Source organism: Phycodurus eques, chromosome 6 (assembly GCF_024500275.1).
Source record: "Phycodurus eques isolate BA_2022a chromosome 6, UOR_Pequ_1.1, whole genome shotgun sequence".
NCBI lineage: Eukaryota > Metazoa > Chordata > Actinopteri > Syngnathiformes > Syngnathidae > Phycodurus > Phycodurus eques.
The window spans coordinates 21,920,655-21,946,611 of NC_084530.1; the positions used below are offsets into that span (position 1 = coordinate 21,920,655).

The window sequence follows — 25,957 nt, forward strand, 5'->3', positions numbered from 1 at the left end:
TTATGGGCCTTTCTTTGTGCAGTGGTGCACTGATATGTTGCAACAGGAAGGGGTAACTATTTGACTGTCCAAAATCTCTTGGTATACTCAAGCATTCGGTTTCTTTCACTGGAGCTCAGGGGCTAATATTTTGGACATTTCTAACTTTGTGGGGACAGTTTGGAGATGGCCACTTCCTGCTCCAACATGACTGTGCATCAGTGCACAAATCAAGGTTCATAAAGACACGGATGAGAGAGTTTGATGTGGATTAACGACCGGCCTGCACAATCCTGACCTCAACCATATAGAACACTTTTGGATGAATTCGAGCGGAGACTGAGAGCCAGGAATTCTCGGAATTCTCAACATCAGTGTGTAACCATCCATTCATCCATTTTCTGTACCGCTTATCACTAGGGTCGCGGGCGTCCTGGAGCCTATCCCAGCTGTCTTCGGGCGAGAGGCGGGGTACCGTAACTGGTTGTCAGCCAATCACAGGGCACATATAAACAAACAACCATTCACATTCACACCTACGGGCAATTTATGAGTCTACAATTAACCTACCAAGCATGTTTTTTTTGTGATGTGGGAGGAAACCGGAGTACCCCAAGAAAACCCACGAAGGCATGGGGAGAACATGCAAACTCCACACAGGCGAGGCCAGGATTGGAACCCCGGTCCTCAGAACTGTGAGGCAGATGTGCTGACCAGTCGCCCACCGTGTAACCTCACCCCCCCCCAAAAATTTTTGTAACCTCACCCGTTCCTCACCCGTTGTTCTCCCCGTGCCTGCATGCTCACCCGTTGTTCTCCCCGTGCCTGCATGGGTTTTCTCCGGGCACTGCGGTTTCCTCCCACATCACAAAAACATGCATTAATTGTAGACTCTAAAATTGCCCGGAGGTGTGACTGTGAATGGTTGTTTGTTTGTATGTGCCCTGCGATTGGCTTGGCAACCAGTTCAGGGTGTACCCCGCCTCCTGCCCGATGATAGCTGGGATAGGCTCCAGCACGCCCGCGACCCTAGTGAGGAGAAGCGGCTCAGAAAATTGATGGATATATATATATATACCCTTGTAAGGATAAACGGCTCAGAAAATGGATGGATGGATGATAGTTTAATAAAAGAGAATTTAGCCTCCATGGTCCTTGTCTGGCCCCCCCTGAGGGTCTGGAAACGCCCCTTACTCGCCAATGCTAAATTGCCAATTCACGATGTAATTTCGATAGTTATCTTACTTGTCCTTCCATAGGAAGGCTCAATACGATTGCTCGTGTATTGGCCACCATTTTAATATTTAAATTAAGACAAAAAGGCGCCGTTAAAAAAAAAAAAAAAGCCGACTGTGTCCGTGCACCTGAGCCGCACACACCTGCCTCGCCGCCCGCCTCGAGAGCGAAACAAGCCGTCATTCCGAGTGACTACTTCTCGCCGCGCATGCGCACACTCCCTTACTCAAGGGCTTCCACTGTCATGGCGGTGACGGTCTGAAAGCTACCGGGGAGTAAATCAGGAAGCGAAGGCGGTCGCAGCGAGCAGCCGGGCGAACGCTTCACTCTCTTTGGCCGAGCTTGAGTGCACTTTCCCGGTTCGACGAGGCGAGCGGACCCCCGCCCCCCGCCTCCCGCCTCCCTTTGTGTGGTGTTTCAGTCGGCGTGTGTACGAGCGTTGAGAGTTTGGCACAGCTACCTGTCAAGTGTGCGGACTCCATGACAATAGCAACTTCCGCCGGTTGTAAAAGTGGACCTTTTTGGACGCTTTTCGAGGAAGCGAGCGTCGGGGAAAGGCTGGCCGTGCTTCTACCTGCCTCCCCGGACCCTTTCACCTCACCTACTCGCCCTCTTCATTTTTCTTCGGACGGCATTAATCCGCCTGCGGGCTATCAAGTTACGAACTAAAAGAAGAGGAGTAGTTCGCGGAGGCATTTGCCACGGCGGAGCGACACTCTTGGTACTTTATTGGACTTTACTTATCGTGAATGGCAAGGGACGTACTCTTGCTTATGTGCCTGTAGATTGCCACCAACGAACCCGGAGGGACATTAAAGAGAACCTCCCTCTACCTTCCCTTCTCCCCCCCCCCCCTTTGACTTGCCACCGCCGCCATTGGAGGCGAACAGGTGGCTTTACCTGTGGACGCCACCTGTTCTCCGGTACCCACCTTGAGCAATGGCGAGCGAGGAGACCACGCCGCTCAACCCCGCCGTGCCCATTCGAGGCATCAGGATGAAATTCGCCGTGCTGGCCGGCCTCATGGAAGTTGGGGAAGTTTCCAATCGAGACCTCGTGGAGACCGTGTTCAACCTGGTAAGCTGATTATGAGCGCTCAGAATAGGTCCCAGGTATAGCACCTTCATGCTGGGATCATTTTGACATGTTTGGCATCAAACATCAATTCACTGCACTACTGCTTTTCGGCGCTCTAATGGTTTAATTCCATTTTGCTGTTGTTCACTGTCAAACCTGTCGGCTATCAGTCAGCTGGCGACCAACTCGAGTACTCACTCCTAACCTACTCAACACCCCAATGACGTATTGTTACGTGTCCTTGGGTCCATAAACGTTGCATCTTTTTTAAGGGCACTAATGTTCAGATTTCAAGGGATTATTCTAACAGGGGCGTCAAACTCTTTTTTTTTTTTTTTTTTTTTTTTTTGTCGCATCGTAGTTATGGTTTCCCTTGGAGGGCCGTTATGACTTTGAACCCATATAAATGTATGATCGCCTCGCATTACATACACAAAAATAATTTATGGGTAACTGCTTTTGAAATCATAAGCCAGTAAAAAAATGTTCAACTATTTTTCAGTTTTTTTAAAAAGGGGGATTGGGAACAAATGCTTGTAATAACTGAACGTCATTAAAAGTGAGCACAATTTTGATATTTTAGCAATTAACATGAAACCTATGTACAATTCCAATGAAGTTGGGATGTTGTGTTAAACATAAATAAAAACAATACAATCGTTTGCAAATCATGTTCAATCTATATTTAATCGAATACACTACAAAGACAAGATATTTAATGTTCAAACTGATAAACTTGATTGTTTTAAGCAAATAATCATTAACTTAGAATTTTATGGCTGCAACACGTTCCAAAAAAGCTGGGACAGGTGGCAAAAAAGATTGAGTAAGTTGAGGAATGCTCATCAAACACCTGTTTGGAACATCCCACAGGTGAACAGGCTAATTGGGAACAGGTGGGTGCCATGATTGGGTATAAAAGGAGGTTCCTTGAATTGGTCAGTCATTCACAAGCAAAGACGGCTCGATGTTCACCTCTTTGTGAACAAGTGCGTGAGAAAATAGTCAAACAGTTTAAGGACAAAGTCCCTCAACGTACAATTTAGAGATTTCATCTACGGTCCATAATATCATCAAAAGGTTCAGAGAATCTGGAGAAATCACTGCATGTAAGCTGCAAGGCCGAAAACCAACATTGAATGCCCGTGACCTTCGATCCCTCAGGTGGCACTGCATCAAAAACCGACATCAATCTGTAAAGGATATCACCACATGGGCTCAGGAACGCTTCAGAAAACCAATGTCAGTAAATACAGTTCGGTGCTACATCCGTAAGTGCAACTTGAAACTCTACTATACAAAGCAAAATCCATTTATCAACAACACCCAGAAACGCCGCTGGCTTCTCTGGGCCCGAGCTCATCTAAGATGGACTGATGCAAAGTGGAAAAGTGTTCTATGGTCCAACGAGTCCACATTTCAAATTGTTTTTAGAAATTGTGGACATCGTGTCCTCCGGGCCAAAGAGGAAAAGAACCATCCAAACTGGACGCAAAGTTCAAAAGCCAGCATCTGTGATGGTATGTGGCTGTGTTAGTGCCAATGGCATGGGTAACTTACACATTTTTGAAGGCACCATTAATGCTGAAAGGTACATACAGGTTTTGGAGAAACAAATGCTGCCATCCAAGCAACGTCTTTGTCATGGACGCCCCTGCTTATTTCAGCAAGACAATGCCAAACCACATTCTGCACGTGTTACAACAGTGTGGCTTCCTAGTAAAAGAGTGTGGGTACTAGACTGGCCTGCCTGAAGTCCAGGCCTGTCTCCCATTGAAAATGTGTGGCGCATTATGAAGCGTAAAATACAGCAACGGAGACCCCGGACTGTTGAACAGCTGAAGCTGTACATCAAGCAAGAATGGGAAAGAATTCCACCTACAAAGCTTCAACAATTAGTGTCCTCAGTTCTCATACGTTTATTGAATGTTTTTAAAAGAAAAGGTGATGTAACACAGTGGTAAACATGACCCTGTCCCAGCTTTTTTTTGGAACGTGTTGCAGCCATAAAATTCTAAGTTAATGATTATTTGCTAGGTTGAACATGATTTGCAAATCATTGTATTCTGTTTTATTTATGTTTAACACAATGTCCCAACTTCATTGGAATTGGGGTTGTACAGGTTTTGCCTTCGTGGGCCATATAAAATGATATGGCGAGACGGAACAGGTCTTGTATTTGACACCTGTGTTCTAGAACATAAAAGCGAGTTCATTTTGAGTTGTCATTCCAGGCCCTTAGGATATGTAAAAAGAAAAACAAAAAACAAAGCAAGGTGCACTAGTAAAGAGCCAGTGCTGCTTCTGTCTTTCGGGGGCTACTAATTGTGCGCATGCGCATGTAATTGGTTGGGAGGAACTCTGAATGCTTCCAACAGTGACAGAAAAGATGCATCATCCCTTAGTTTTTGTAACTTTATATTACAGTATGCAAGTTTGTCCCAGATGATGCCAGATGATGCCAAGCAAAGCTATGCAGCAAAGCATCTGTACAACAGTGGCACCCAAGTTTTGCCTAATCAATATGCAGTATACGGACAAATGGGAGCCGAATCCATCCACCTGGCCTGATGCAATTTACGTGTCTGTGATCGACAACTTATAATATAGAACTGCACAAAAGATTTAATGAAAACTTAAATCTCTTGACTCATACAGTACAAGTAAGTGTTAATCATTCAGTTGTTGATTGAAAAATGTTCAGACAGTGAAACGTCTCGATACGTGATGCGTATTTGCATATTTGGTTAAACCTTTGTTCAGGTCCATATCCCATTTGTAAGTTTTATTCAATAGTAGGCCTATTATAAAAGGTAAAATATCACCAAAAGTAGGCATTAAGTAAGAGTGAGATGCATATTAATAACTAATGTGCAATTAATGTTTTGTCATTGCTTTTTGTGGCCAATATGAAAAATATGAAGATTAAATAACAATAAGATATATATCATATTATATTGCAAAACAAAATCATGTAAAGTTATGTATCTTACCATTATATAAAGTGAAAGCAAACACTGTCGTCGTCAGTAGGTGCCACTCCCTTAATGGCTGTACGACCCAAAGCTTTTGATGAGCTTCAGGTTTCTTTGGTATACGGTAAAAGCTCTTAGGATCGTTCTTTTCAAATCTGTATGTAAAGCCAATAACGCAACACAACACTACCATTTATTAATTAACGACAATAAGTGTGGATAACCTGGTTACGCCTGGTCGGCCGTTAATTGAACAGTCTTTTTGCCAACCAACACACCACCTGACCATTTGGTGACAACACGGCGAACTCTTGTATTACAGGTTAGCATCGCTGCTTCAACTTTCCTAGGGGCTCTAGGTAGGCAATTTTGGAGGCTAGCTTCACTACTTCTGTCTTTCAGGGGCTACTAACTTGTTTATTTTGAGGGGGTTGTCCCAGGCTGGTAAAATATATAAAAATATTTTCAAGTGGGCAGTCTTATTGAGCCGGGATTTCGGCTTACCGTCGCGGCTTGAACTTTCTTGGGAGCACTAGGGAGGCAATTTTAGAGGCTAGCGTTGCTACTTCCATATTTCGGGGTCCTCTAACCGCTTGATTTTTAGGGGTAATCCCAGGCTGTAAAATTTGTTGCAAAAAATTCAAGGAGAACTAGTAGAGAGCCCTTGAACTTCTCTGATGGCGGTAGCTAGGGAGTTTTGGGATACAGTGTGGCTGCTTCAAATTTTCCTGGGGGCACTCCTCACAAGCTTATTTTGTGGGTTAGTGAGGCAATTTTGAGGGGTCATTACCGTACCTGCAATGTACATAATACAAATTTTGAGCCACTATTGCAAATTAGCATCGTTGCTTGAACTTCCCAATTGTGAGAGCGTCATCGAGGCGTCATTTTAAGGCCCTCCTCCCCTTTTTTTTTTTTTTTTTTTTTTCCCTTTCCCCCCCTCCAGTGCTGTAAATTCATGAGGATTACTGATTCAACTATCTGCGAGTAAAGTCATGAAACAATTTTGTTAGCTAGCATCGTTGCATAAAGTTTTTCGAGGGCTGTGCTAGCGAGAGAATTTAATATCGCTACTTGGCAACTATAGGACATTTCATTATGATGTCCCACCCTCTCCTGGGTGGCAAAAGGCAAAGTTATTCCGATGGCACGACTAGTAAACAAACCCTTGCATGTCATTTGACGAAGACAGATTAAGCATACGGGTTAAATGGTTTTGATGATGAGTTTAGCCTTCTCTACTGCTATAGTTTGAGTGTCAGTCGAAAAGATGTTACACGTGGTAAACTGCTTCCAAGGCACATGGAACATTGGCCGTAATTTACATTTAACTTGCTTGTCATGCTAGACGTAGCATACATTGTAAATGAGCACGATGACTGAGGTACTTGACTTACCAAATTTTAGGCTCTGGTAATGGTCTATTTCATTGTTGTCTAACTGATGATTGTGTGAGGTGGGTTTGGTTCCCTGTCTCTCCCTTTTATAAGTGGCTACCATGCCACCAGGTAGATCTCTGTACAACTGTTTATGACATCCACTCGATTCATCCTCCTCACCCACAGGTTGCGCTGGAATAATTTAATTATTTTGAAGGAAATCGAAAAAAAAAACCGAAACCTTTTGGGGTGTATCAGGCGTCGCAACTCTAAACAGAGCAAGCTTTTGTTATGTCATTTTAGGTAAACAGTTGTCAGTCACTTTTCTGCCACACGGAATTATCCTGGCGCCTGTTCTTAACAAATTTTTACAGAATGGTCTGTACCCTGGTTTGAATTTTGTACCAAGCTATCATTATCTTGGGGCTCACTTTCACTATTTCTATTACATAAGCTGCCCTTGTATACTGTTATACACAAGTGCCCTGTGTCAGTCATATTACAAACCTTAGTAATCGCAGACTGAATAAAGTGAGTAATTATTAGGTTTGACGTGCACAGAAACAACAATGTGCAAGTGGTAAATTGAATGTGACACAATGATTGGTGTCAGGATCCTCATTGCCAGGAGAAGCAAATCAGCCTGTGACATATCCAGGTCAGTGATAGCGTGTATGTATGTATGTGTGTGTACAACCTGTTGGCCAAGTCCTTATCCCACTTTATTTGGTGGCATCTTGACAAGGTTCTCGGTGGAAAATTGGAACTCTTTGCTGGAGACTGCGAGGACACCTGAAAAGGGCGATCAGTGTGAAGGACAACATGCAACTGGAGCTCGGTCGGTTTGGCGGCAGGAAGGGGGATGGGGTGGCGATGCTGAAGGTAGAACCTGTAAAACTGCTTTGTCACATTGGCAACAGTTCGTCCTTCCCGTTGTGTATAGCAGTCAATTGCAGTGTGTCGCGGTTATCACGGAGCTTGTAGCAGTGCGAGGCAAACATATTTTATTATTATGACATCATCGAGCTGGCAAGGCAATAGCTCTAGTGTTATGGGTGTTACAAGACTGCTAAAATACAACTTCAAAAGATCCACAGTCATCTTTAGCATTTCAACCTCATCCCAATAAGGAATGGCAGCTTGTATGTAGCCAGGGAATTGGTAAAGGAATGAAATATTGCAGTCTTAGTACCTTGGAATCCGTTCCAGCATGCTGATCAAAGATAACAAGGAATAGGCACCGAACCCTGCCATGAATAGCCAAAAAAAAGATAATTAATAATTAAACCCAACCAAAATGTTAATATTGTGAACCCCCGCATAGTCATGGTTCATCATTTGCATATTTGCTGATATTTTTTTAATTCGATGAAAATCTTGGATATTCGCTGTTTTTGTCAAGGAAAAGCAATAAAAGTTTTACATATGCATCATCGAGTGCAGTGGTCCTTAACTTTGTTGAAGGACCGGACCCTGCAAGTTTCATACGGAGTGCACGGAACCCTTCCTAATTTGAAAATTAAAACATGGTTTATTTCAAATTCAAAACGGGTTTATATTTTATTGTCTGTGTAGATTCTCAGTCATCCAGGTCATGCACAAAATGAACCACACATCAGTTGCACACAAAATCACTGTGTTAAAAGAACAAAACCAACAAAACATGAATTTCACACAAAAAACAATAAAAAAAATTACGTTCAATGAAAATTTACTGTACATGAATGTGAATTTTGCTGTTGCCATTCCCCTTGGTAAGTGCCACTCTCATATCAAAGGAATGGACTTCGTTGTTAAAATTCACAACAAAGTCTGTTCCTTTTATTTCTACAGTCCTCGAAAAGGGTTGGTTCATTGGTAAGAGTAAATTTTTTTGGGTCGGTTTTACATGATTGGATGCGCTGTCTGACGGCACAGCAATGCTACTCAAGTCAACTGTATTGTTGAAATGTTGTAATAGTTTAGATAGTTTTAAAAAAAAAAGAACAAAGCATTTCAACACGAGACGCAGCGCCGCAATGCTAAACGGCAATTTTGACGCTCCCTGGCGTTTTGAACGGCACGAACAACGCATTCAAATGCAGTGCAACAAGGCTTTTACGGATAAAGCACGCACGCACACGCGGTGTGTCGAGTCCTCCGTCGAAGCCCAGTGACTGCCTCACCGAACCCCTGGTGTTCGATTGAACCCAGGTTAAGAACCACTGATCTAGTGGAATCTTGGTGGTGGTGTTCGGTTTAATTCATTGATAGTTTTTTTTCACCTGTATTTGAGATGTCCTGTTTTGTTGGTGGTCCTTGAGTGCCCTTATTTATTTGTTTTTGTCTACGTGTGGTGTCATGGCGGCACGATGGACGACTGGTTAGCATGTCTGCCTCACAGTTCTGAGGACCCGGGTTCAAATCCAGCCTCATCTTTGCATGCTCTCCCTGTGCCTGCGTGGGATTTCTCCGGGTACTCCGGTTTTCTTCCCACATAGGTTAATTGGTGACTCTAAACTGCCCATAAGTGTGAATGTGAGTGCAAATGGTTGTTTGTTTATATGTGCCCTGCAATTGGCTGGTGACCAGTACAGGGTGTACGCTGTCTCTTGCCTGGAGTCAGCTGGGTTAGGCTCTAGCACGCCTGTGACCCTAGTGAGGATAAGCGGTACGGAAAATGGATGGATGGACGGTGTGGTGTCATTCAGGCTAGTATGCAAACTAATACTATTGATGAGCATCATGTAAGGGTGGTTTGTTTGGGGGAAAAAAAAATTAAGTTCATGATTGTTTACATTCTAGATGATGGTGGTGGTTCATGATCTTCTGATCTTCTCTTCGCTGCTATCTTGTGGCATCTATACCCAATTACAAACCCCTTTAGGGGCTGTTCGTGGCAGGGCTTGGTACCTATCCCCGGTTGTTGACTGTAATTTGTAAATAGTGTTTTCCTGCTATTCATGGGGTAGAAAGACTGAGCCCTGGTGCAAATATCTGAAAGCACCTTTTTTATTAGACCAGGCTTTGGCCTGAGTAAATGAAGTCCCTCCACTCACTTTTTTACTTCTTTGGTACCAAAGCAATATTTTTAGAAAAGACATGGCTTTGGCCTTGTATTGCAGAAAATTTGCAAATTAGTTTTCAGCGGATAACGGAGGAGAGGTCCCGTCCCCCCCCCAAAAAAATTGGCAAATTAGCAAATGCTGATCCGTAAAGATTGCAGAACACTTTGTCATTTCAAACTCATTTTACAACATTAACACTAATCTTAGCTACTCGCCAATTTACCGAGATCTACAACAGACGAGATTACTACTTTCCTATTATCCAGGGCTTTGGCGCCATCTTGTCATCTTAAGACAATGTAGAAAGAGTACAAAAAGTGTTTTTATGTAAATTGGTCGTGTTGTTTTTAAAACAAATGTACTCTAAAACTGTCATAAAAACATACTCGTTGCATGCATTTAGCAAATAATCGTAAAAAAATGTTTGCTTTTCCTCCCTCTATCAACTGTTAAAATAAGTTTCTCTCTGGCTTAGATCTCTGGGGTCTCTTGGCCATTAGTTCCCGGTTGCTACCTGTATGTGTGTGGTACCTCCGGGTTGTATAGCTTACTAAACATTCATCTTACAACACTTTCCCCCGTCAATACAGACTGTAAATGTAGCCAAGCGATTGTGACACTATATACATGATTTTAGTATCAGTATAAGGCCTTATGTTAATTGCTCACCCCTGCCTACAGTGGGGGCCTAGTATGCCCTGTGATGCTCAACCTCCACTTCACTGATAAAGTGAATGTAAAAGACGGGAAGAGTCTCGGGCCCAGTGTGAGTCATTGCCCTACTTCTGAGCCACGCGGCTTTCGATCACCATCAACTCGTGTGGTTCTTACCATCTCTCTCTAACCGAAACTCATTACTACTATAGATAGATACAGACAAGATGTATTCACATAATAAAAAAAATAAATAAATCATACCATGCCATAAAAACATACTGTATCATACCATGAAATACATTACAATACGTACCAGGCCGTACATACCATTCAAAACTAAACTATACTGTAAAAACTATACCATACAATGCCATAAAAATATACTATAGCTTACTATATGCAAGAGGGGTGGAACGGTTTTTGACAACCGTCCAAACGGTTTGGTTCGACTGTTTTTGTTCGGCCTGCATGTGACCTGTTCGGTTTATAACGGGCAACTTTTTTTTTGGCTTTTTTTCTTCTAATTTACCAATGAGGCGAAGCAGTGCGTACACTCCAGAGCAAAGAAGCAAGTGAGCCAAGATGGTTGCATGGAGACGTCATTTGCTTCATGCCCTTCCAGCGATGCGGCAGCCAATCATATTGGAGTGGTGTTCTTGCGTTGGAGAGACGAGATACAGACTCGGTAGAATTAATCGGCTTACGATGGTACTACAGCGTCTTTAGCTCTCCAACGCAAGATCTCTGTTGCATATAAAAGACGACTTGGAATTTCAACACACTGGAAATCGCTACGTTCGTGACTAGACTTGACACCGATCTGATCGACTTGATTAGTATCAGCCGATAAATAGCATTTTATGCTGATCGGCTTTAATGTTATAAGTTCGCTGATCAATGACGTCATTGATTGGTCCCCCAAAAGACATTTACCGTACCATACTATACCATACCGTACTTACGATGCCATAAAAAAAGCATGCCGTAAAGATGAGTTGATGCCTTACATCTGTACCATACCATTGCTTAAAAACCCTATTATGCTATACTACCAGGGGTCACCACCTATTTGAAACTGAGATCTCCTTCTTGGGTACTGCCTAATGTGAAGGGATAACAGTTTGATGCACACTTCTGAAATAATACATTTGCTTAATTGAAGCTAATATTTAATATTATTCTTCGTGAAACAGAACTGATCATTTCAACAATTTCTTACAATAATTTTCAACAATGATTTAACAAAGTAGGAAACATAAATCAATGTGTTTACATTTTTAAAGTGTTTACATTTTCAAATGGTCACATCTGTAACATTACAAGGAAATCACAATGTCCCATCACTGTTGAGCTATTTTTTGAACAGGCCTGCGGACTGTTCATTTGGTCTTTGGGGGCGACCTGATGCCTGTGGGCATCAGAATCATCTTTATTTGCCAAGTATGTCCAAAAAACACACAAGGAATTTGTCTCCGGTAGTTGGAGCCGCTCTAGTACGACAACAGACAGTCAATGCTGTCTACTACTACTACTATCAAGGGTGGTGATGGGTAATAATCGTGATCACAATTTTGGCTGGCATGATAAAATTAGCCTGATCGTCTGCAATTTAAAATGCGGGGACTTCTTTAAAGAAGCACTTTCTCAAACTGGTCAGCCAACCACAAGTGGACAAACGTGCCCCAGCGCAACCTGCAGTGCGAGCTTTTGTCCCTCTCTGTAAAATTACGACAACAATCAGTTATGCCGAGAGAAGCAAGTACAGAAAAAATTGGAAATGATGATAATCATACTTAGGAGCTAGTGCCTCGAAAAGGGATCCACATCTGTTTTCTGGACTATTTTGATTCAAGGCAGTAAACCAGAAGCCATATGTAAAGATTGTAGCAGAGTTGTCTGCCCCACAAGGTAAAACAACTAATCTGTTCAGTAGGGCTGCCACACGATTAGTAGACTAATCACATTGACGTCTTAATTAACTTAATAGTCAACTTTGTTGTTTATTTTTTTTAAGCTTTGTTTTTCTCTCCATTCCTCCCGCTTGCGCTTCCTTCTTTGTGAACCTCTAAGGGCTGGTAGCCATGATGCACATGCGCAGGAGGTTTTATCCTATTCGGGTATTTCTATTGATGCACATGCGCAGTAGTGGTCGTCCGGTGACGTACCTGGAAGAACCACCACAATCAGGCGTTCGCTTTACCTTTAGCAACGACTGCTAAAGTTTGACTTACTGACCAAAGATTCGGTGCAAAACCTGCAAGACAGAATGTGCCTTTTATGGTAGCATTTCAGTGATACACGAGCATGTAAAAAGGAAGTACATTGTGCCTGATAGCTATTTTCACATTTGTTAAAAAGTAGTGCAATAAAAACACAGATGTCCCTAGCATGAGAAATAATCTTTAATAATAATGGTCTTTACAATATTGATCAAAATCGTGATTATCATTTTGGCCATAATTGTGGAGCCCAAGTAGGGACTCTTTCGTTTATGGACAATTATGGAAAATTTAAGAGAATTGAATTGATTAATTGATATTTTAATATGACTATGGTATTTGTTCATCTTTTATATCCCTAATAGGCATACTTGAGGTTTTTCCCATCCAAGGAGCAAATCAATATGATATTGTAATCATATGAAAGATGTGTTTACATATGCCACTTGGAAACCAGGTGCACAAACCAAATTGAAGCAGAACCATTTGAGTCTTTGTTAGTTGTTAAGCCCAAAGGTCAGGGTTGTCCATTTCCTGAGAAAGTGCCTCGTAAATGTTTGACTCTCATCTTCAGTCATGAAGTTTTTTTTTTCTTTTCTTCTCTTTTTAAATTGATGGTCATCTTGTGTGTGTTTCTGTTGTGATGTACTGTATGTCAAAGTTTTGTAGGTAAAGTTACAGGAGACAGTTGAGTTCAATTGTCTAGACTACACAATTATTTTGCGGGTAGAGACCACTCTGGTATTAGTTGTGAAAGGCTGAAGATGGAAACACAGCTGTTTCCTTGCAGCAATGGTAATGGAGTAGGAAAGGAGTATTAAACAGAATTTGGGGAATAGGAATAGATCATGGGATGGATGGCTTAAATGAGCTGAACATGTTGAAGTTGGAACGGTTTTAATCAGTCGAAATGTTGGAGGAGGCAATAATGTAGAAATACGTCTTATTGTGGTAAATTTTGTGGGGTTTTTTTTAATGGGAGGGAAAATGTGGAATTTTGGTGAAAAAGGTGGAATTATTGTAATGTGAGAGTGTTGGTAATGTGGAAATGCTGATTTATAGTTTGATTTGAATCGTTGAAGAAATGTAGCAGAACAAGGAAATAGTGTGGATTACGTACAAATATGAACATTTTGTTGGTGAAAAGTTTTTGGGGATAGAATAAATATATAATAAGTACGTAGTATAGTAATATGGGCTGTTTGCTTCGCAAAGAGTACCACTAACAGCTCCGCAGCAGACCCCTAATAATAATCTGATGTTAATGTGCCAAAATAAGAGTATTTCATTATTATTATTATTTTTATAACCTTTAATATAACAAGATGAGATCATACACATTGCTTATTCTGACTCTGGCAGGAATCTACTCCTCTGATAACGTTCCTTTAGGTCCCCTCATAAAAATTAAACTTTATTCTTCTAATATTAAGAATAAACAAGAAGAAATAAAATTATCTCAAAATATACATCCTTATTCTCATAATATTGTGACTTTAATATCAAATATATAACCACCTTGAAAAGAAACTTTTTATCTTAAATTTTCAACTTTTGTTCTCAATTATTCAATTAAAAACAATTTTTTTTTTTGCGAAAGTATATTATGGACCGTAGACGATAAAATCCCTAAATTCCTTACAATTGTAAGTTGAGGAACATTGTCCTTAAACTGTTCGACTATTTTCTCACAAACTTGTTCACAAAGAGGTGACCCTCGCCCCATCTTTGCTTATGAATGACTGAGCAGTTCAGGGAAGCTCCTTTTATACCCAATCATGGCACCCACCTGTTCCCAATTAGCCTGTTCACCTGTGGGATGTTGCAAACAGGTGTTTGATGAGCATTCCTCAATGTTCTCAATCTTTTTTGCCACCTGTCCCAGCTTTTTTGGAACGTGTTGCAGCCATAAAATTCTAAGTTGATGATTATTTGCTAAAAACAATAAAGTTTATCAGTTTGAACGTTAAATATCTTGTCCTTGTAGTGTATTCGATTAAATATAGGTTGAACATGATTTGCAAACCATTGTATTCTGTTTTTATTTATGTTTAACACAACGTCCCAACTTCATTGGAATTGGGGTTGTGTGTGTGTGTGTGTGTGTGTGTGTGTGTGTGTGTGTGTGTGTGTGTGTATATATATATATATATATATATATATATATATATAGAGAGAGCTATCATGGTGACATTGTTGGCTGTTTTTCATCCATTTGAAACCGTGGTCTGTTCTTTAGCCTCAGCGGCCGATGTCACTTTGAGTCGAAACCGAGTCAGCTTCATCCAAGTGAAGGACAGCTGGCCTGACAGCTGGGCTCCCGGCCGCTCTGTGGGGCTACTCTGGCGTTTGACGAGTTATTGGTGTGGAATGTGGCTTTACCTGAAGCAAGGTCACGGTGCTAACCGCTAGCAATGTGGTTGGGTCGGCTTTTGCGTCTTGCGTCCCTTTGCACGATTGAACAGAATGCATTGACCCTGTCCCCCACATATGGATGGTTCGGCATTTGCGAATATGCTTATTCGCAGATTTCCAAATTTTCTTATGTTTGTGTGTGTGCGCGTGTGTGTGCGTGTATTGGATAGCCTCATTATTAGCTGAAAAACTCACTTATTTGCTGCTCTTAGGGAAAAGCGCTAAAGGTATTGCTTTGGGGTCATCTGGTGACATCTAGTGGAGATTTATTTAGTTTTTTTGTTTTTGTTTTCTTTTCCTCGTCCTGTTCGGCTGTTAGGTCTGAGAGCAGTGCCCCAAAAGCCAGTCAGCCTGAGGAGGGACCCAATGCCACCCCCCCAACCTGCATGACCCACAATGTAGCCAGCCCGAGGGCGAGATGTTTGATCGAAAGGAGGGCAGATAGGGGTGCCCGACAAGCCAACGATAAGGGGGGACCCAGGGAGCAGCTGCGGGGCATGAGAGGGGCCCCTACCCCATGCAGCCCGAGCCTCAGGAGCACTGCCATGAGGCTAGTGAACCCCATATCCCCCCCCCCCCCCCCCCCGTTACTATGACTGCCAGGTCCCTGATTGGCAGTCACTGGCCCCATCTTATGTATCATTGCCCCCACCTCCTGAGTGGTGTGGTGCATTTCAAATCTGGAGAGGCCTGTGAGTCTGGGTTGGGGGTTGCTCCCAGGCACTGCTGCCTAACAGCAAACCCCCCCCCCCCAAGACCTGAAGATATGGGTGTATGTGGTGCATTAAAAGGACGGGGATGAGTGTGTATAATGCATTAAAATCCTGAGGATCAGGCAAGGCGGAGGGGGAGGCCTTGACCTGGCAATGGCACCGATGTGAAATGGCGTGAGGATGAAGTTGACATGGCAGGTTCCACCTTCTAAGGTAGTATTGGGGGAATGGGTGGCGGGCGGGGGCAGGGGGCTGCAGTATTTATTAGGCAAGCTACATTCTCAAGATTGTTTTTAGATGTTTAAATGTTGTTACTGACACATAATGGGGGGGGGAAAAAAATTTTTTTGACCGGCATATCAGGCATCGACAGTATTTTTCAGACAAGCTATTTTCTCAAGGTTATTTTTAGACTCTGTTGTCACTGACATGGAATTGGCAGTTTGAAGTTGATCCGGCAGCTCTTCGCCATCTGAACTTTTGTGTGAAAGAGGCTAATGACATCATTTATAAAAAAAAAAAAAAAACACCAAAATACATTAGACCTTCATTACATCTAGTTTACTGACTCTTCAAAAGATAGATGTATCCTATGTACTGGGGTAAGTTAGTAGTTACAATATAGTCGAACAATATTAGGTTATTATTATTTTTTTTTAACTTTGATTTAGGCACCATCTGTATCAACAATTTTCAAACTATAACAATGCTGAGGTTTAATGCAATAGTTTGGGAATCAGCTTGTCGCTCTGTCGTACATTTCCTTTTTTTAAAGACTGACAGCGGAAGCTGTAGGGATGCAGGAGGTAGTCAGTCATGTGGAACTGTTATATGTAGTAATGTTCCAGGCAGTCTCCAGATTCCCCATCGACAATTTTCCCTGTGGAAACTGTCCTTGATGACAACATTCCATCGGTCAATTGGATTAGTAATTAAGTGTCGCACAGATACTTTGTATACTACACTACTACTTTTGAAATGTTTTTTAATTGAGCAGTTTGTCTTGCTAATGCAAAACCTGAAGTCGGGATGAGGTTTGTCAACTGCCACTAACTGCCAGCGAAAGTAATAATGAGGGTGTCGAATGCGAAGGGTAATACTTGCAATACTGGTTTTAGAAACACAAACAAGAGAGAGGTCTATCAAGTTGTTTTAGAATTACTGTTGTTTCTGATCCATGCTTGGTTCTCAATATTGTAAATGTCATATCACCGAAGTTGCAGAGCTTCAGTGCCACTCGTTTGCATCAAGTCATTGGCAAGGAAACAAGAAAATTCTTTGTTTACTTTAAGATCGAATCACCGTCTTTCCTTTTCCGCCTCTTTGCCACTCGCACATTCCTAAGCATGAACCTGACTAATGCCAAACATCTCATTCAACACTGCTAGTTTTTATGTATTGGATAACTTTTAATAGTTTGCATCTCATCCGTAAAGATGATGACTTTGTGGGACCAAAATTATGCGGGAACACTGGAAACAGAGTTCTAAAACTTGTGTGTAAGGATAACTTCCCGACAAGATTCCGGTTTTGGTTTAAAAAAAAAAAAAAAAAAAAAAAAAAAAAGACATTTACCTAAAACTCCTAAATAATAGCTGAACATCATAACGATATGAATAATAATAAAACTTTAACTAACGGCTAAGCCAACTAACTGGCTTAGTAGAAGCAGATATTGCCAGCGTGGATTTACGCATTTTATGGCACCAAGACCTGCAGACCACGGCCATGATACAGCGGGGGATCCTGTTTAACAGAAAACATTTTAAACTAAAAAGAAGCCAAAATGTGTCAGCGATCTTCTCTGGTGTTTGACAAAACCTGTGATCCCCAAAAAACTGCGACCAGGACTTAAACAGTGGGCTTTAGATAGTTTTCAAATAATCAAACTGGATTTTTCATTTGTGTCAGTGGGAATAGCGATTGGGGATTTAGATGGCAAGTCCAAGCTTGTTTCTACCAGAGAGTGCTGAATTTTAATTTTAGTTGTCTTATTCTTTTCCTTTATCATTTTAGTTTTGCTAAAGGGCTGCTGTATACAACCCATTCAGAAATACAGTACTTCCATTATACATTTGACACTTAACCCTCTGGTGCATAGCGGTCCTTTGGTCCTGTAGTCCACTGGATTGCACATGTCTGTAACTTTGTGAAATCTTTTTTCCTGAGAATTAAAAACACTTCCCAAAAAAATCTTGACCAAGGCTTTCGTAATTTATGCATCAGAGGGTTAATTTTATACGCAAATATAGATTGTTACCGTGAAGGGATTCAATTTATATCGTGATATCAAATTTAGGCCATATCGCCCAATTCTACATTAAAGACAGGTTGTATCATTTAAAATACTCGTGGAGTAAAGTGACTGCATTCAAAATGGCTGGTTTCCTCCCTTGTTCTCTAATGCGGATTGAATTCACAAAGGATTGATTTGCTCGTGTCGTGGAACTATCCCATTACTGTGAAGCTGCCGTTTCACATTGAAGCTCTTCTGAAGATATTCTTAGAATGCTGCTGTAAGATTTTTTTTTTTCTTTTTTTAAATTGTCCACTTCACCTTGCTTTTTTTCTTTGCCATTCATCAGTTTTTTTTTCTCGGTTCTAGAAAAACAAGAAAATTCCCTTGACAGTGTCAGATCTCCTAATCTGAATACAAGCTATTATAAACCTTCTAAACCCAATGATACCTTTGCAGGTTAAGTCGAATTATTTCTATTTGTCCATTGTTTAATGCTGGCATCCTATTCAAGGTCATTGTTTGCTGCCACTCCTGGATAACGTTCACAAAGTGGATGGTTTGTTAGGCCACCATGTTCATGCTCACTACAATTTCCTTACAAGGGTTGCTTTGACTAACAAATTGGAGAAAATGAAGTTAGTTGTCTGGTAGTGGTACCAGTGTGCACCTCCCTGCGTGAAATTAATCATGAGTGCTAACGCTTCTACTGGGAACTAAAGAGTGTAATCAGAGTGACAAAGAATAATAAGGTCAGTCGTATAATGGAGTCCTGGGAGTTGCTGTGAGTGTGTGTGTGTGGGAGGCTGCACATATTATTTTTTGGGGAGTTTTAGGATTAGAAAGCAATGATAAAGGGAAAACAAATCTTTCTGTGCATTTTTAGATTCTTTGACATGACATTAATTTATCTCAATTACCACGGATATATTTGATTGAATAGCATACAAAAGCCGGGTAGTTGAGCGCAGCATTTTATGTGACTTTTAGACTTTACACCGATCTAATCGGGCTAATCGGTATCGGCTGATATTTAGCATTTTATGCTGATCGGCTTTAATGTCATAATTTGCCATTCCGATCAATGACGTCATTGAAAAGACATTTACTCCGCGTCTCCATCGTGCACAGTATATTTGAATCCAAAACCTAGGTTATTTTTAGCCTTGTCGCGTGTCTTTTGATGTAGTACTGTAAATATCTGACGGCCAATTAAGTTATTAAAAAAAAAAAAAAAAAAAACACGTCTGAGACAGACAACACGTAATGCCCCCGGATCAGACTACAAGACAAATTTCCTCTTTCACGATTGCACTATGTCAGACTACTGCAATAAAATCTTGTATTTCGATACCACCGCATCCCGTTTTTTACGATCATTGGGCTTTATCTTGTCTACTGCGACCGGATACATCCATTACCGTGGTGACGGAAACAAGAGTGGATCGCGCCCACTTTACTATAAGAACAAAATGGGGGAAAACGTGTTGGTGGTCACCGGTGCTCAGGAGAGGACGTTCATTTAAGGCTTGCTTGAGCAATGTTCACTTACTTTTAATACGATATGGCTTGCAAGCAGGCAACAAAAACGTTATGTAGCCTAGCAAGCTAGTGCTAACATTAACAGTTGTGTGTAAACATGCTGCCGTTCTGTGGAATCATGCTCTAAAGTTTCGGTGTGGGTGAAGTAATTTAGTTAGCACCCATTATTTCGGTCATGTTGTAATGTTGGTTTGACCTGACTGATTAGAATACATGACCTGACGAGAGCAGTGATTTCCAACCTTTATGGCGCCAAGGAACATATTTTACAATTGAAAAATCTCAAGGCGCACCAACAAACAAACATGTCACAAAAAGTGGATACATTACTTACTCTATGTACTTCCTGCCATCTAATAGAAGACCATTTATTTGTTCTGTCTGTCACTGTGCCTCACGGTCACCAATAGATGAACAAAGATACATTATTTATTATAAATATATTTTTGGAGTAATTAAGCACACAAGTATATACAGTAAATTAACAGGTGATTTAAATAAACACATTACTCAATCTTGTGATCGGTTATCGTTTTTTTTTTTAAACTCTCTGATCGGTCCCAAAAATCCTGATCATGTAAAGCCTCGTGACTTTAAGGATCCCAGTTTTGTCACCTGGAAGTCCCCCCAAAGTCAACAAAAAAAATTATTATTTTAAGTTTCACACATCACAGAAAATAGTCTTGTTAACAAGCCAGACAATGAATGAATGAATTAACAACAACAACAAAAATCACAAAAGTATGTGAAATCAGGTATCAAAACGGTCAAGAATTGAGACATTCTTTCAGCTTCCAGACGCTGTGAGCGTGTCGCTGAACGCTCTGAAATTTCCACCTCCTTGGAACTTTCAGCTGTCAAGCAAATACGTGCCTTCTCTCCCGGTTCCTAAGCGGAGAGAGGAGAATTCCCAGCGATGCACTTTGCACGCTGTCATGGGCTGCAGAGAGGCAGTCTCTGAGCCCCGGCGTCAAAACCAGCATCTGTGCCGTCGAGAAAGTTTCCCCTCCTTTGCCTCAGTTGAAATTCAGCGGGCTGCTGTGGCCGCCCAAGGGTGCCACCATATGCGGCCACAGCAGTGCATCATGGTCCCCCTTTATGATTTATTTTTTTCCCATCCTTCTACTTACCTCATGACGTCACGGCCGGTAACTGTGTGGCCCTAACGGCTTCGGTAACCGCTGGCAAGCTGGCAAGGGATCACGAGGTGGCTGATCTCGTTCGCTTCGCCGCTGCCTCGCAACACAACGCGCAGAGACACTGTTTTCCAAATAACACAAAATACATTACACTTCAGGGAAGCTGTATTTTATTTCTAGGTGTGGGCATAGTTTGATGGCTAACTGCACGCTATACTGGTAGAACTGGGCCAAATTATTATGAATAAGAAGGTGGCAATTCACCCGAATGGTTACTGCATGGAATAAGGGCTCTTGGTGTTTATGTAGTGGGGGAGGGGACTTATGTCAGAAAGTATATGCCCCAGCATGCTTTTGTCAGTTGGGTAGTTTTTAGCACCGCCCCAAAAATCTGGCCAGTTGAGAAGGTGAAAAAGAGTTTTAAGCTATAGTTTAACAATTCAATACTGTATTGTTCTCAGTCTTTACACTTTTTCAGCACTTATGTTCAAACATATTTAGTGTATTAAAAACAAAACATGACTAGGGCTACACGATTATGGCCAAACTGATAATCACGAGTATTTTGATCAATATTGTAATCACAATTATTAATCACCATTAAAGTACGTGATTAAGACAATCTTCCTAAAATTTTCTCGTTCAGTTTCCCTAAATTTATTGGGGCAAGGCACATATTTTGTATCATAAAAAAATCTCACAGCACACCATTGAAAAAAATGTCAAAAGTGACTACACAGGTTAATTATGTCCTTTCTGCCATCAGCGGGAGGGCATTTCATTTTTCTGCCTGTCACTTAACCTCGCTGGCATTGATAGTTGAACAAAGAAGTGTTCTTTATAGTAAATAACTTTCGGACCTTTCATTCATTCATCTACCGTTCCGCTTATCCTCACTTGGGTCGTGGGCTTGCTGGACCCTATCCCAGCAATCTTCGGGCGAGAGGCGGGGTACACCCTGAACTGGTTGCCAGCTAATCGCAGACTTTCGGATCAATTAAGTGAAATTGGCTAATTCCCCACAACAAAATCAAATCAAACTTTTTTTTTTTTTTTTTTTTTTTTTTTTGTATAGCATCTTTCATACCGGCGGCACAGTGGGCGACTGGTTAGCACTATTCTGAGGACCCGGGTTCAAATCCAGCCTCGCCTGTGTGGAGTTTGCATGTTCTCGCTGTGCCTGCATGGGTTTTCTCCAGGTAATCCGGTTTCCTCCCACATCCCAAAAACATGCATAGTAGGTTAATTGAAGACTCTAAATTCCCCATAGGTGGGAATGTGAGCGCAAATGGTTGTTTGTTTTTATGTGCCCTGCGAATGGCTGGCGACACCTCCCAGTTTGGAGGCCCACTACAGGATAACATTGGAGCTGAAAAGAAAAGGTGATACAATACAAAAAAAATAAAATTTAAATAAACTTAAAATTTGAGTCGTAAGCCTCCTCTTACAAACATCAAAAGGTGTTACAAAGAATAAAATAAATCAATTATTAGCCAAATAAAAAGGTGAGTCTTAAGCCTGCTCTTAAAAAAATCAGTCTCTGCAGTTCTGCAGGACATCTGATGGTCACTGTTGTAGTTCATAGCGCAAGATACTTTTCTATAAGCTTTGGTTACGTGAATCTGTAAGGTTACGGATATAGGATATTTTTCATTGACCACTGTTTAATAAGGCATTTGATGAAAGGGACTAGGTTTTTTTCATGCCTTTTTTTTTTTTTTTTTTTTTTTTTTTTAAAGCATTGGTTGGACCAAATTATTTGCTTGACCTCTTTGCAGCGTTGAGATGGCTCACGTGTTAGGCGTCCGTGACCAACGTCTCTCTTTGCCTAGCGCGTTCATGGACCAGTGCGCTCAACCGCCTTTGGTTTGATGAGATGGCTCGTTAAAAACAGGATGCATTTAAAGGGCTGTTGGCAAAAAGTAGGCCATCGGCACGTCGTCGTTCTGACAGCTCGTTTGAGTGTTTTTCGGCCTCGCTTTTGTCGAAGAGACAAAAAAACGCAGTCGCGTGTGGTCCTCATCTAAAGGTCGATATTGCTACTCGTTGATCAGATGTTGTCACGTGGAACTTGATGATGGCAAGAGTATGCGCTATATTCTGTCCGATTTAAACTGTAGTGATGTGAGATTTAATTTCACGTGATAAACAAAAATCATCCTTCTGTTTATGGCATTATACAGTGTAGTCAAAGGACTTTATTTTCACATGCGTATGCCCTCAAAATGAATAGAAGTGTCATTAGGGAGACAATACAAAGACAGTTGAATCATTGGCCTAATCCTGCAGGAGGTCTGTCAGGACAAGTTCCAGGACTGGTTTCACAAGATTTTTTTTCTAAATCAAACTACAAATGTTCCCCTTTGAAGTAATCCACCTGAAGTCTAGCACGCTTTCTGAGCCGTTCTGCCATGCCTTCATGCACTACTGAAACAATTCTTCCGGGATCTTCCGTAGCTAGGGTTGGGCATCGAGAACTGATTGGAACCGGGACTAACATTACGGTTCTCCTGGAATCATTCAAATATAAAATTTTCGGTTCCCAGTTTCGATGCCTACAGTCCGCCGACCCCCAAGAAGAAAGTGATGAAAACCAACGCAGAAGAACATGCGCGAAGACATGCTTGTGCCCAACGGCGGCGGCTGTGAACAATAGTGTTTCTTAACTTTGATAAAATAAATGACCAGTCACCTCAGGCCAACACTTGGAATAAGATTATATTGTGCAAAGGAGGCTTTCGCGATGTTTAGAAGTCTGACGTGCTTGGTTCTGCTCCGAGCCTCAGTCTACACTCCGTGGAACTTCAGTGAAGTCCATTGGGTGAGTGTGAAACAATACGTCTATGCCAACACTGAGGCAGCTAACAAGTTAAACAGTGGACTGCACTATTGCACTGGTGGGTTTTAGCATTTATTTTAGTCATCAAACCAACGTAAGAGCTGATGACAGACAAAAATAAATGTATATAAATTATTTTACCATCCTTGAAAGAAAGAAGAAACGCTCTCATTACAAGCTTAACATTGAGCTAAAACTTCACCAAAGGTCAGACTAGCAACTTTACATCACAATAAATTGGGACAAAATTCACATAAGTCGTCTCACAGTATCACAAACACTAACCTTGTGCCTCATTGGTGGGTAGGTAAAGGAATCAACATTTTAGAGCATTTGGTTCCATTCATTACTCTTTTTCACACCATCTCGTTTTACTCTCGTTTTCACCGGTCGTGTGAAGTTACCTTTCGTGCCAAAAGGCTGAGTTCCGGTGCGTACCCTTCAAAATAAAAGGCTACATGCTTAAAACAGGAAGTCAAGTTAAAACCTGCACATATAAATCATTTGATGTGATAAAACAGTTGCAAATAACTTTTAACAATGCTATATTTAACTTTCAGCTGAAACATGAATTAACATTAAGTTAATTGGGTTACTTGCACACACACATTCCCTTTTATCTCATAGGTTTGATTCATTTTCATTCATTTACATTTCATTCAGTTCATTTTAGTCTATGCTGCGGGCTGCTAAGAAAATGGATGTTCATAATTTAGACACCCCTTATTCAAACCGTGCAAACCTTTTTGGCCCAACTCCCTAAAAGAATCGGTATCAAGAATCGTTTGGAACCGGAATCGGGTCTGGAATCGCTCACATTCAAATGATGCCCAACCCTATCCGTAGATCTGTCGTCCCTGGGAAACGCGGGCTAACAATTAGCATCTATGTGGTGGTGTTGTTACTCTTTACCTAACGGATATTTAAATACAAATGCAACACATATAGTCACATAATATAACAATACTCACAGGGATACATTTTTTATCCCCTGTGAAGAATGACTAATATTACTGCCTTACTGAGAAGCGAAGAGAGGAGCTGGGTCTCTAGTACAATATGTCCATCCGTCTGTCTTATGTCCCCAGCTGGCCTAGGTGCACACACCAGAATGAGCAGCATGTGCTTTGTAGGACAAAAAAAACCTTTGGTTTTTAATTCTATTTAAATATTTCAATGTATTTTTTTATGAAGTATAATATTATAGAGTGCTATTCTTCTTGTTAAAACAACTTTTTTTGGGGAACCTGGGGCGCTCAAAGGAACTAATTGCATTTCCATTCATTTCAATGGGGAAAGATTTGTTGTTTTGAGTTACGAGCATAATCATGGAATGAATTAAACTCTCTTCTCAAGGCACAACTGTACCAGCGAAAACGTTATTTTGAGTTGGAATAGATACAACAGCCTCTGCGTGCAAATTTGTGACACAGCAGTGGTGCATGGTGTTTATTAGTGTAGGTTTGTGTGTGCGTGTGTGTATGTGTCTGTGTGTGTGCGCGTGTGTGTTTTGGGTTTCCTGGTTGACTGGCTGTTTGAAATGGCTACTGGCAGTCAGGCATGGAAGTAAGCGGAAGCAGAGAACTATGCAACGGAAAACTGGAAACAAATGATTGATTACGGTGAAAATGGCAAATATGCGTGACACAGGCGGCTGAGGAGCCCGAGGACATGGCTGTTGTTATTTTCTGATTAGTTGAAGAAATGCATAAATCTCGAAAAGTCCTCCCCTGCTCTTAACCATTAGCCTAGCTCGGGCTACCTGTTCTTCAGATGTCCCAATGATTCCTGCCGTGCTCCCATGTTCTTCCCCATGGTGACCATAGAAAACATACTTTGTGTTGCGCCCTGGTGGCTGCTCAGCCATGAATAATTCAGGTAGGCCTCAGGGGGTTGATGGGCAAGAGCCAGGCTAGGTTACCCAGCCTGGGATCTGGTGTCTGGTTGCCATAAAGCCACAGTGTTTAGGTGCAGAAGCACTCTTTGGATTGGGCCCAGGCTGCAGCTGGCAACCCGTCATGCTTGTTCCAGATATAGCTACAGTATATAAATGATGGGACAGGGCACAGAATGTGTGTGAATTAATCAAGACTGTTGAAGTTGGTTTGAATGCAGTCGTGGGCAATAGCCTCAACACTATCAGAAGCATTGACCTACAACAATCTATTTATTTCCATGAAATTGTATTAATTTATCTACTCTAGACTTTAGTCTCTTAATTTGGTAGTGTTTCTCTTGCATGCACTGTTTCCAGTATGTGTGAGAGAGACTTTTTTTTTGTCCAATCAGATTTCAGCCTCCAGGTGCTACCATGTCAATTAATCTTGCCCAGGGCCTACAACAACACTGAAGCTCTGTTAGCAATATACTTTACACCGATTTGATCGGGCTGATCGGTATCGGCCGATATTTAGCATTTTATGCTGATCGGCTTTGTCATAATTTGCCGATCCGATCAATGACGTCATTGATCGGCTCCGCAGAAGACATTAACTCCGCGTCGC

At 41.5% G+C, this 25,957-nt stretch overlaps 1 protein-coding gene across 1 annotated transcript in view; it reads left to right on the plus strand.

Annotated features, from left to right (window-relative positions):
* Positions 1 to 1,453: 1,453 nt before the first annotated feature.
* lrba (LPS-responsive vesicle trafficking, beach and anchor containing) overlaps positions 1,454 to 25,957 on the plus strand; it is a 272,786-nt gene continuing 248,282 nt past the window's right edge. The window contains 1 exon segment of the mRNA XM_061678832.1: positions 1,454 to 2,292. Coding sequence (XP_061534816.1) covers positions 2,155 to 2,292 — 138 coding nt within the window. The 5' untranslated portion in view covers positions 1,454 to 2,154.